Source organism: Phragmites australis, chromosome 11 (assembly GCF_958298935.1).
Source record: "Phragmites australis chromosome 11, lpPhrAust1.1, whole genome shotgun sequence".
In the NCBI taxonomy this organism is placed as follows: domain Eukaryota; kingdom Viridiplantae; phylum Streptophyta; class Magnoliopsida; order Poales; family Poaceae; genus Phragmites; species Phragmites australis.
The window spans coordinates 10,892,678-10,905,132 of record NC_084931.1 but is presented as its reverse complement, the minus strand read 5'-3'; the positions used below and the strand labels follow the sequence as shown (position 1 = coordinate 10,905,132).

The 12,455-nt window shown below is 45.4% G+C and overlaps 1 protein-coding gene across 1 annotated transcript; it reads right to left on the bottom strand.

The window, feature by feature from the left end:
• Window positions 1–10,313: 10,313 nt before the first annotated feature.
• Window positions 10,314–11,476, bottom strand: LOC133885236 (germin-like protein 5-1). The gene is made up of 2 exons (XM_062324914.1): window positions 11,211–11,476; window positions 10,314–11,097 (listed from the first exon to the last, which is right to left on the bottom strand). Exons 1-2 carry the CDS (start codon window positions 11,332–11,334, stop codon window positions 10,556–10,558), a joined length of 666 nt encoding a protein of 221 aa, XP_062180898.1. The 5' UTR covers window positions 11,335–11,476; the 3' UTR covers window positions 10,314–10,555.
• Window positions 11,477–12,455: the final 979 nt, after the last annotated feature.

Below are 12,455 nucleotides of genomic sequence, written 5' to 3'. Positions count from 1 at the left end.
TGCAGCACGGCTCGAAGCCCGACAGACACATGGAGCACAAACGTAAGCCGGTGGTGAGAAATCGCTGGCGGCGGACTCAACCACATGGTGGAGCATGGCTATGCACATCAAATTGCTACGGGGGTCACCTACATGCAAATTACGTAGCTCTAGGAGGGCAAGGGGACTCACCAGAAGGGCGGATGGTGGCCGGTCGTGGTGGCCGGCGTTTGGTCGAAGGACGACGGCGGAGCGGCTCGACTTCACTGCGCGGGCAGCTCGCTTACGGCCTCCGGCGATCAGGTGGCGGCACGGGGATAGCGTCTGACCCCCGGTCCTCCTTGACAACATGTCGACAGCGGGTTGTCAGCGGTGAGTGGCGGTGGCATTAAGCGGAGGTGGCGGCGGTGAGTTTGGTGAAAGGGGGGCAAACAGCGGCGCGACCATGCTATTTATTAGCGAGAGAGAGAGGGTAGTGCGGCGAGAGAGGCATGGGCACATGGCGCATCGCGCTGTCCTTGGCAAGCGGCGGGGTGCGGCGCGAGGACAGCAGCGTGGTGGTGGTGTGGCGGCTCTGGTCTATGGCCGGGCGACGCACGACAAGGGGCTGCCAGCGCGCGCATACGGCAGTGCATCCACTGGGCATGGGCGCGAAAGGGGCTGAGAGAGGGGGAAGAGAGAGGACAGTGAGCGGCGGTCGGCGTGAGCTGGCGCGTCATGCTGGTGAAAAGAGAAGGGGAAGGAAGGAGATGTGCAGGCAACGGTGATGGCTAACGCATGGCACGAGTGGACGGCTCGGACGGCATCTTCTAGCGCGAGCGCGCGGTAGTGAGCCGAGGCTGAGGGGATGGTGAAGTGGGCTGGGGCAACGCACTTGCGGCCCAGCATGAGGGCGAAGGTAATGGCCGAACAGGCCGGGAAGTTGGGCTACGCAAGGGAGAAAGAAAGGAAAAAGAAAAGGGGCCAGCTGGGCTGCGCAAGGGAGAAGAAAGAGAGAAGTCGGCCCACATGGAATTTGAAGGAGAAAAAGAAAGAGAGAATTAACTGGAAATTTTGGGATAACTCAATTTGGAAATTTGAATTTGGACTAAGATCAAGTTCCTTTGAAATATTTGGACTTGGATCTCAAGACCTTGAAGATGGTTTGAATCCATAATTTGAATTCAAATTAGATTTGAGTTGAGCAGAGATTAAGAGTAAGATTGAAATTGAGAGACATTCAATTTCAATCCTCCACACAAAGATCCATGAAAATATCCAGCAACGCATATAAACCTACTTGATGCAGCAACTATATTGGAACTTCTTCTAGTACATTTTGGAATACCTATTCAACTCAACAACTCCAACACATATGAGTGTGCATATACCGACATATACACACACCTACGTACCCATCTTAGTCAACTTATCTAATCCTAAAAAGTTTTAATTTGGAGCTAACTTTGTAATCAACCACATGCCTAACTCAGGATGTTACAAATGAGAAGACTCAAGCTTGGAAACAAAGTTTGAGAGGAAGGAACACCACAAATATATTGATAGTAAAAATATGGATTAGGCTAGTGTAGTATCACAGGAAGACTTTGTGATTGTACTCCTCCGTGCTGTGTTGAGTGTGCTCCTTGTGACCTCCTCCTCTCCTAGATGATCACGACCCCCCTATTTATAGGGTTGTACGTAGCTTAGTGTACAAGTTATCACGATGTACAAATATCTAGGACCTGACTGAATTACTGGGCCTTATCCTGGATAACTACTTTTTACCCTACATAAAAGATAAATATTTACCATGGTAAATATTATGGTGTCTGCCCCCTGAGGGGTGAGCTGGTTACCAATTGCGGCCCGGTGCCGCTCTACCGGGGGTGTCAGGACGACTTGTATCGCGCTGGGTTGTCAGGATAAGCACCACTTGCACTAGCATTAATCGCATGTCACCTCGCGTCAAGTCGGCTGCAGTGGGGTGTCCTTTCTTCCCTGATATTATCTCCGGAAGGTCGCATGGGCACCGGATGGGTGGCCCAAAGGGGTCCGCAGCCTCTGGGGATAAGGCCTCCTGCTGAATCTGGAGGTCGAAGGCTCTGGAGGGACTTGCTATAGCTTGGAGTCTTCGGAAGGCCATGTACATGCCAGAGGGGTGGCCCGAAGGGGTTCGCAGCCTCTGAGGATAAGGCCTCCTGCTGAGCCTGGAGGCCGAAGGCTCTGGAGGGACTGGCTGTAGCTTCTAGTCTTCGGAAGGCCAAGTACGTGCCAGAGAGGTGGTCCGAGGGAGTCCGCAGCCTCCGAGGGCCGGGCCTCCCGCTAAGGGTCCGGAGACCTAAGACTCTGGAGGGACCTTTGATAGCAATCATCAACCATTATCCTAAGGTTGGTCCATTTTCCCCCAACCACTATCAGTGCCGGGTCCATCCACGAACTGACACTGATACATTATCAGTGCCAGTTCCCTATTGGGAACAGCACTGATACTGATTACCAGTATCAGTTCTAAAATAGAACCGACACTAATAGATATTCCGTAGCCAAAAATAATTGCACAATCCAAAATGCATCACATGCACATGCATCCATTCTTCTAATGTTTAAGTCACGATAAAAACTTAATATATTAATTCAAACTATAGGCATTTCTAAAATTACATTAAATACTATTACATGCATAGTTGATATCTAAAATTTCAACTCTAAATATTACATCAAAATGATTCAGTGCATAAATGAGCGCACTAGCTGTTGCTTCAAATGGAAGTTTCATTGGACTTCCATAAATAACGAAACTGTCACTATCACACTGAAACTTAAGGTGTGACTGGTACTTTTCTTCCCGGACATTCCTGCATTGAGGACCAAGTAATGTGTACCCCTACTGCTGGGCAAGAAGACGTAAGATTGAAGTCAAGCTACAATCCATCATCGGAGTGTTCCAGTAAAAATTCTACAGACAAAGAGCAACAATATAGAGGAAATTTTTTTAATATTACTGAAATAATATTAGCTATAAACTACAGGTTTATGTTACCAATCGTTTCAGCTACATGTAACCATGAGAGCCTAGGAGTCATTGCAAGCACATTCTCATTCTGTTCAAGCGCTTTCAATTTGAAATAGTTGTAGTCCAAAAACATTTATCCAAGTTGTAGGTTAACCGATTGTAGAAGCGCATGGACAACAGATCTTTCAACCACAAGTCTTTGGTCTGTTTTGGAGCTTGATGTTGTTAAAGCGATATATCCTTATATAGGAAAAGCAACGCTAAAAGAGATTGTGATCTTCATTTTATTGTTATCAACCAATGTGGTCGTCACCACAGGTGGTGTGCCACCATGGTCCGCAATAATGTCATGTAGCCATTGTATATGAGGAAGCATCTACATCATTTGGTGTGTTAGTTTCTGAATTTGTTAACTGCAAACTGCAATATTAATTGACCTTCTTATAATTTATAGCAAATGAATTTTCATCTCTGAGCATGTAGATGTACCTAGGACAAGTCATAGGTACGTCTATATGCCCAGAGAAAAAAAAATGCCAATACCATATCAATCAGCACATGCGGATAATCTCGCAATGATGTCAAGTTATCAATTCCAGAACAAGGAAGTACCAAACTATGGGAAGTGATGGTAACATCTAAAATACCGATATAGCGATACACATCTCATATCATGACATACATATCTAATAATAAGCCAACATATTTTGAACTAAAACACATATCTAATTTCAAGACCTAAATGGGCTAACTAAAATTGCTAACTAAAATTTGCTATATACAATATGCTAACTTGAAATTGAGAACTAACCAAGGTGTTTTGTGGCCCTTCCGAGTAAGAATGGCATATGCCATTGAGGATCTCGAGGCTAGGAGTACGAGGGTGGTCACCCGGACTCGAGCGGCTAGATAGGATGGAGCGGCTGCCTCCACGCTTCCTAGATCTACACCCTTCACCTCCACTGCCACTATTTCTTGCCATGGGGACGTCGAGGAGGCGACGAGGAGGCAGTGGTGGGCTGGCAAGTGATGACGACGATGAGACGGCAGTCGGTGCGCGATGAGGAGGAGCGATGGTCCGATGCATGATGAGGACAAGGATGAGGTGGCGATGAGCCGATGTGCGACGAGGAGGATGCGGACGGGGAGGAGGCGTTGGTCGGGTAAGAGGGGAGGCATCAGGCTGAATGGAGCAAATGAGGAGAGAGGCTAAGTGCTAGATATACATATAACACAAGCATCAGTGCCGGTTCTAGTTCCTTCCAGCACTGATAGTGACTATCAATACCGGTTTCTTAAACTCCCGCGCGTGAGCAATAATTGAGGCGCCAAGAACCAACACTGATAGTGCACTGGTAGTGCCTATTAGTGCCAGTTCTTGGTGCCTTAATCGTGGTTCGCACGTGGGAGTTTAAGAACCGACACTAATACATCAACAGTACCGGTTACATTCGAACGGACACCGATGAGGCGCTACTTATGACCTATTCTGTAGTAGTGACATGGCCATTACATAGATAAAAAGGAAAAAAATCGAAACACAACATGCTCAAAGAAATCTTAAATTTTACACCAAAATCTTCCGCTCCTAACAACAATATAAAACTAAGCCCATAAGATGCTTCATTCCTTCTATTGCCACTGTAAGACCCTAATTTCTCAAGATCTTCTATGCCTCATGTATCAGTTCCTAGATCAAGTAGCTGATATGCATATTATTATAGTCGTGGCATTAAAGTTAAACTTCGTACATAAGTATTAATGTTACGAGCACAAAATGTTATAAACCATATTGTATTACAAACCTAGCCAAATGGCCAACAAATACACAACGGAAAGCAATAATAGTTAAGGTGTGAACGCAACTTCTAAGTCTACTCTTCATCCTTGCCTTCACCTCCAGCGAAGTTGGCTCTAGTTTCCTCATCTAAATGATAGCAAGAATAAGTACGGAAGGTACTCAGTAAGTCCTACACTACTTTAATGTGTTGATTGCATAAAGGGTAATTTAAGAATAAGGCTTTACGGTTTCATTTTAGCGTAAAGTAGTTTTATGTAGGTATTAAGTTGTATCATCTACTATTGACTTTAAAATAGTTTGAACAATAAAACTAGGTAGCATGTATATCTGGGGGTTTTTTGATCCTGGGAAGGACTACACCTCACTTTGTAGTCCCTATCATCATATCTGGTGCGGCTCTAGTACTACACAGCGTGTGGCGGATTGAGCTAGCAACCTCGTCATACGGACATCTAGTCCACACACTCACTCATCAAGACACATGCACCCCTGAGTCTAATTAAGATAGTTACTGCTTTGACATGTCCATGACTATGGACACGGCTATTCAAATAGGTTTCTACTCTTAGAGGTTGTATACTGTATCTATGCGATATGCTCAGCCTCCAACCAATGCAAGCAGAAGAGCGAATCATATCAAGACACTTCAAACACTTCCCCTGCCGGGCTTTTCTACGTGATCCCGGAGATCAACTGGGGTAGAAACTCCTTCGCGACAACCTGAAGACACTTGGCTCAATGTTGCTTCCCAGGCCTCCTAGTATGATGCCCAACTCAGTCCGGTGAAATAAAAGTCAAGTCCCACCCATGAAGGTACGCATGGTTGCAAGGAGGTGACTTAGCATGACGGTGCAATGACTCGGTCCTTAAGCAGCCAAGACAGGTATCTTCAACATTGAAAATAAGTACCACCTCAAGCCCCCAACGTATGATATAGCATCCAACTTTCAGAGGACTATCCCGCTTGCTCCCACCAAAACAGTTTTCACCTATTTTTACACATATCTCGCCATTATCCCACACAACATAAAGGATTTCACAATCATCATGGAATTCACAACCATCAAGGATTCATGGTATATATAAGTTTAACATTGATAATAGTAAATCATTATCTCAAAAGAGATTTATTTTTAAAAGCGACGGCTTCGAGGAGACATATTCAATAAGTCAAGTTTTAGTTGATCATGTAGATTATCTGAAAATATGGGTTTAATATGATCAAGGAAATATGATTTCTCTTCTCTGAAGTTTTCCTCTAAGCCTTGGTCCTAATCAGGATTCATCTCACTCCTTAAGTTATCACTCCTAGAAGATTTAACCTAAAATTAAATCGAGAAAATAAGAAATTTTACTATTCATAGGTGGGACCCACATGAACAATAAACCCAGGCCCACATGAGCAGTAGCCTAGATTGGACCGAAATAGGCTTGGACCACACAGTACTCGACCCACTGGGTCGGGCCTACTAGTTTTAGTGGGCTACTGAGCTGGGCCAACCCACTCGGGTGCGACCTTTGGGGTTCTGGGCAGCTTGGCAGGTCGATCGGCTACCGGGCTGAGCCATGATCCGACTTGGCCAGGCAGCCCAGGCGCTGTGCACGATCGGCGGTCCACCTACACTAGCATGCGTGCACGCGACAAAGTTGGGTGGCAAAGGGGGATCAGGCTGGCAACGAGCGATTATGGCGAAGCTGCACCGGCAAGCTCGCTAAAATCATGCTTCGGCTGAGGGTTCTCTAAGAGGAGTGGTCGCTGAACTTCTACATGACACGACGGACTCAACTAGGGGCTCATCGACTGTGGGCCTGGACCGGGGCAACGCAGATGGTGGTTAGAGTTGACAGCGGTGGCACCAAAAATTAGGTAGCAGCTCCCCTAATCTATGTGTGATCTTTCGGTAAGAAAAAGGAGCCTAGCACTCCTCAGCTTCACGACATGATGGCCAGACCACACATAATGGGTATGCGCATGCCGACGATGTGAGATCGACAAGGTGACGGAAGGCACACACGCATCTGTACATGAAAGGAAGCACGAGGGGTGACAACATGCTACCTAGGGGGATTGCGCGAGGGGACGAGAAGCTCATCGAGCTTGGGACTGGCGAGATGCTGAACGGCGGATGGTAGTGCATCAATGTGTCAGTAGCGAAGCGGCTTGGCTTCTGGCGCTTGCATGCTCCTCTCTGGTTCTTGGCAACTGGACTGCGGCATAGGGATGGTGGCGACTTCGTGGTGCTCCTTGGCATTCTACAAAAAAGGAACAACGACGGCGGAGCTGCGACGGAGAGCAATGGTGTGGCGGCGGTGAAATGGGGAAAAGGAGAAAGAGCGAGCGAGCGAGAGAGAGAGAGAGAGAGAGAGAGAGAGAGAGAGAGAGATACCGGTGGCTCTATTTATAGGGGGAGGGGTGAATAGAGAGGCGGTGCGCGTGTTGTGCTGTCCATGATGAATAGGATGGCGGCGCAGTGATATTTCCCTGCGACATGGAAGCATTGTGCTAGCCACACACATGGGTCGAGTGAGAAGATCGCAGGGTGTCAGGTGCTCAGGATGCACGTGTGAGAGAGCAGAGGGAGGGGGAGAGAGAGCAAGAGCGCGGAGGGACAAGTGAGGTGGCGAACAAGTGGCTGCAACATTCAATGCGGGAAGACGGCGGCTATCGTGGTGACACAAGACAACACAACGCGGCGTTGTGCTGGAGGAGGAAGGCGACGATGGGAGACAACAGGATGGGTGACATGTGGACGGTCGAGCCCACGCATGTGCGAGCGAGCCCACGAGTGCATGGGCGCTGGGCCAGAGAGGCATGCTGGTGGGCCGAGCACGGGGAAAGCGAAGCCGGGCCGGCCAATTGAGCAGCTGGGTTGCACAATAGAAAAGAGGGAAGAGGCGGCCCGAGAGGGAAAATGGAAAAACAAAATGAGAATGAATTTTGGGATAGATTCAAATGAGTAATTTGAATTTATATTTGACTTTGAACTTAATATAAATTCAAATTGTGTTATTTGAATTTATGAAATACAAGTAAAGCTCTGAGATTTCGAATGTGATTCAAGTAAGAAGACTTTAATTCAATTTGAATTTGAGCTAAATAGAATCTAAGAATAGATTAAAGTTTAAGAGACATTCAATTTCAAATCTCCACTGAAGGAATCATAAGAGCAATAAACCAAATGCATATGAATCAATGCAATGCATGGATTAATTTTGAAATAAATTTGATGCACTTTGGAATACTTAGCTAATTTAATTATATATGACTATATACGTATGGATATATATACACATTCATATATATATATATATACTTCCTTTATTTTATTTGGTTTTAAAATAATAATTTAGAGAGAAAATTTGCAATTAACTAATATGCTAAAACTCAAGATGTTACAACCATTATTCCCAAATGACAAACCAGCTTCAACTGTCTACCACCCGGATTGAAGAAATCTAAAGAACTCCCAAAATTCATATGCCCGCCCACTAATAGGAGGCAAAGAACATGGCACCAAAAGCAAGTTACAAGCATCTAAAGCCAAACTCCATCATAAAGAGATGTAGAGGTGGAGACCTGTAATTTTAACAGATTTCACAAATAAACCAAAGAGAAAAATGGAAAATTTGCATCCGAAGCGAAAGTTCAACAAGGTTTAAGGCGGCGCTCTATTTATCCATTTGATGTCAAATAGTTAAATACAGTTTTGCTTGTCAGTTGATTAAAACTCCAACTTAAGCAAAGTGTTCCTGATCGAGACACCCTTAGGGCTTGTTTGATGCTAGGAGGGAAAACCACGTGGAGCTGAATTACGAAGGGGAAATTTAGTGTGGAAATGGCTTCCCATCAAACCCCGTGGGAATTTCCTCTCGTAGTTTGAGAGACGGAGGAGGAAAAAATCATCCCAGACAAAAAAAAAAAATCCAAAATCATTCGGGAAAAATCAAATAATTTAGAAATGTTGGAGGAAATTCAGAAAACTGCTGAACTTTGTGCAAAAATTCATCAAATCCGTAAATGCATTTGATCTAGTCAATCTGTAGCCCTAGTAGCCCTAGTCATCCATTAACATCCAAAGCTAGAATCACAAGAAAAACTAAATTATAACTCCATAACGTATTGATAAATCTGGTGGTGCTATTGAGTCGCATGGTTGTTGAACTCGTGGAGGAAGAAGCCAGGATGTCACCACCCCTACAATATGGATAGACATGTAGGAACGGGTGAGGACAAGGTACGGGTATAGCAAGGCAACAGGTCGCCTTGGAGGTACGCACGTGGTCAGCCATGAGGGCCTAGAGCTCCTCGAGTTTTGGGCATAAAGGGGGGGGAGGGGCGGTGAGATCTGCCAGGATAGCCTCGAGCTCCACGTGCGAGGTCTGTCTCAAGGGCCACAAGCTTTACGAGCTGTGCGCATAAGCAGGCAACAAGATCTACTGGGAGGGCCTTGTGCTCCAGGCGTCATGGACAGAATGAGGCGGCATGCAACGAGGAGCATTGAGACGAGTAGCGGCGAGGTCACACAAGGCAACTGTGAGTTGTCGCAGAGGGAATTTTTATTTGATATTTTTTTAAAAAAAATTGCACATATATGTGTAAGTTTTAAAAAATTATAAATCTAAACTGTCGAACTTTCAATGGGAGATAGGTTTATAAATTAAAAAAATGTTGCATTCTAATGCTCTTAAAATTCAAAATACTATTAAAATAGTTATGAAAAATTATGTGATGCAGTGGATGCTATCATCTAGCTCTTCAAAAATATTTAGGGAAAAATATAACTTTTACAATAAGAAATAAAGTAGATAAATTACAAAATATTCAGTAACGAGGAACGAAATCCACCAGGCAGGGTTTTTTTTTTTCTCCCCTTGGATCAAAGTGGATAGCAGTGGAATGGCCCGTGTTATTTCGACCCGAGATGGATCCAAACTGTCTACCTGGTTAGGAGGGGAGCAAACCACGAGCCGGACTGTCCCTAAAGAATGGGTTTGGGATCCCGGTTGGATTTGGGGCATCCAAACAAGTCCTTAATATGCCTTTCGCTAGGTATGAGTCAGGGAGTTGCTTGATGCGAAAGTGATGGTGCTGTGTTGTTTGCGTCTGGCACAGTTTATAAGGAGCAAAAGAAAAAGGGTGATTAACGTTCTGCTGTATTCCCTTACCATGGTCCCTACCCCAACGACATGCTTTCTCCTAAAAGCATGGCACCTTCTGTCCACTTGCTCTTACTCTTTTGCAGTGTGCTCTACGTTCTTCAATCTTCATACTTACCGTGAAACTCGAATCCTTCATGTTTGGAATACTAACAACACGTCTGAAATACCTTTGTACAAGGAGAGACTGTACAGTGTCAAAATTTGGTAGCTTAAGACCTTAAATTCGTCAGGTAACTCATTCCCTACTTTCTTTTTTCAGTTACTTTTGAAGATTTGCATGGATATAAAGGGACCTTTTTGTTTCTCTGGAGCTATCATATACAATGCAGAAACAGAGGAAGGAATTGATAAAAGGTATGAGCAGAAGGGTCATAACACTGCCACCGTAATCAGTCAAATTATTGAATTTGGAATGAAAATAAACAAACAAGCTGTGGCCCTGCATCTTGTTACAACGAACACATACTGGCTTTTGTACCTGCTGCAGACAGCGTTGCAGATAAGAATAATCGAAGAGATCGATAGAACAGGAACAGAAATGCAGAGGTGTAAGAAACACACGGAAGCAACCAAGTCACCGGAAAAGAAACATCAGAATTCAGAAGTACATCATTGGGCACTTAGCTCTTCTTGGGTGCAAGCCTGGACTTGATTTTCTCCACCTCCTTGGTGCCGACCTGGAACGCCTTGGTAAGCACATTGTTGGGCACCTCCGGCGTGGCCGCGAACAGCGTCATGGCGAGGGACTGCGTGCCGGGCAGCTGGCTGTTGAAGGCCGAGATGACGGCGGCGGGGACGTTGCCGTTGTTCTTCTGGAAGTGCACCAGGCCGCGCGGACAGACGAAGACGTCGCCGGTCGTGATGGTCTTGGCGACGAGCTTGTTACCGGTGGTTATGAAGCCGACGTCCAGGGTGCCCTGCAGGACGAAGATCATCTCGGTGGCGCGAGGGTGGATGTGTGGCGGGTTCAGGCCGCCGGGCGCGTAGTCGATGCGCGACATGGACACCCCGAGAGTGTTGAGGCCCGGCACCTTCTCGACGTTCGCGCCGGTGACGACGGAGCCGTAGGTGTTGTTGGTGTTGCCGGCCGCGCCCAACCCCTTGAAGTAGAAGTCGTCCTCTGTCACGGTGGCCTTGCAGGCGAACCCGTTCACCTTCACGGCTGCACGTACAAATTTGTAAGCAGGCTTGTAAGCAGGCGAGAAAGCTGTAAGCATTGCATTTGTTTCTATCTTCTAAGGAGTAGAGAACCAGAGATCATGTGTGGTTGCTCACCGGACGTGAGATCCGCGACGCAGATGTCCTGGAGCAGGTCCGAGTCGCCGGCGAGGGAAGCTGAGGGTAGGAGGACGAGCACGACGACGATGGCACAGGGAAGCAGGGGAGAATGCGTGGCCATTGTGAGCGTGCTCCACTGCTCCTGCCTGTTTGCTATTCGTCTGTGAGGATTATGGCCAGGGCCCGCCCTTCTTTACTCCTTTGTGCACTCCTTCACTCTCTGCTGATTGCTGTGAATGACCTGGTTGGATGATGAATGGACTGAACATAGGGGTCCTATTTATAACTGGTGGGACGAGAGAGACAGAGACAGAGAGGTGAGTGTGAAGGTATGTGTGGCACGATTGTCCTTTCACCCCAAGAAATGTGCTGGCTGTGCGCGTGAGGAAGTAGGAGATTACTGAAGGAGTACACAAGGAACAATGAGAATGGTTGGTTATTTTATTCCACTTGTGGTGATTTTGAACTAGGAGCAGATTTGTTTGGTACTGGAAGACGGTAGGGAATTGTGCTATCAGGGAACTAAACAATACAGGTGCTTGTTTATTTTGTGAGTCAGAAGTTGCCGCAAGATCTCACAAAGTCGCATCGGTCCAAACAGAGAGTGAATAAGGAAGAAGAGACAAGAAGTTAATGAAAGATCTACTATAATTGCTTGTTGGTCCCATCTGATCAGCGACGATGGTTCGGTTGGGATCTAGCATTCGAGTTTTTGACTTCACAATGTGAGAATTACTCCGTCGAGTTACAAATAAATATCATTTTAAATATTAATATATCTTAAAATACAACTTTTACTAGTATTTTATAATATATAATCAACCTCAATGAGGTAGATACCAGAAATTGATATTCCTCCAGAAGATCCGCTTCCTAAGTTTTTCCATTGTAAATGAGTACGGAGCAATCAACGAATTCTATGAATTATTGAGGCAAATCTATTTATACCATTTCATATATCCAAACTCAACATATAAAACTAATTTGTAGCTATAATTTAAAACAGTTCACTACACGTAACTTAAAATGACATTTATAACTGAAGGGAGTATTAAGTTCTACCACAACCGCTTCTACTAGTTGTATGCTTAGCTCAAATATGAAATCACTCAAGACCAAGTTGTAATCCAACTAATAATACGTATCAGAACAATACAATGTTTTTTAAACATATTGGCTTTCAGCTTGGAATTATACTTTTGGTGGACAAAATTATCCTTTTATTGAAAACATTGGCATCTA

Coding starts and splice junctions, on each gene's coding strand:
- LOC133885236 (XM_062324914.1), bottom strand. CDS start 11,334: ATGGCCACGCATTCTCCCCTGCTTCCCTGTGCCATCGTCGTCGTGCTC. Junction 11,098..11,210: donor CGTCGCGGATCTCACGTCCG/GTGAGCAACCAC, acceptor TTGTACGTGCAG/CCGTGAAGGTGAACGGGTTC.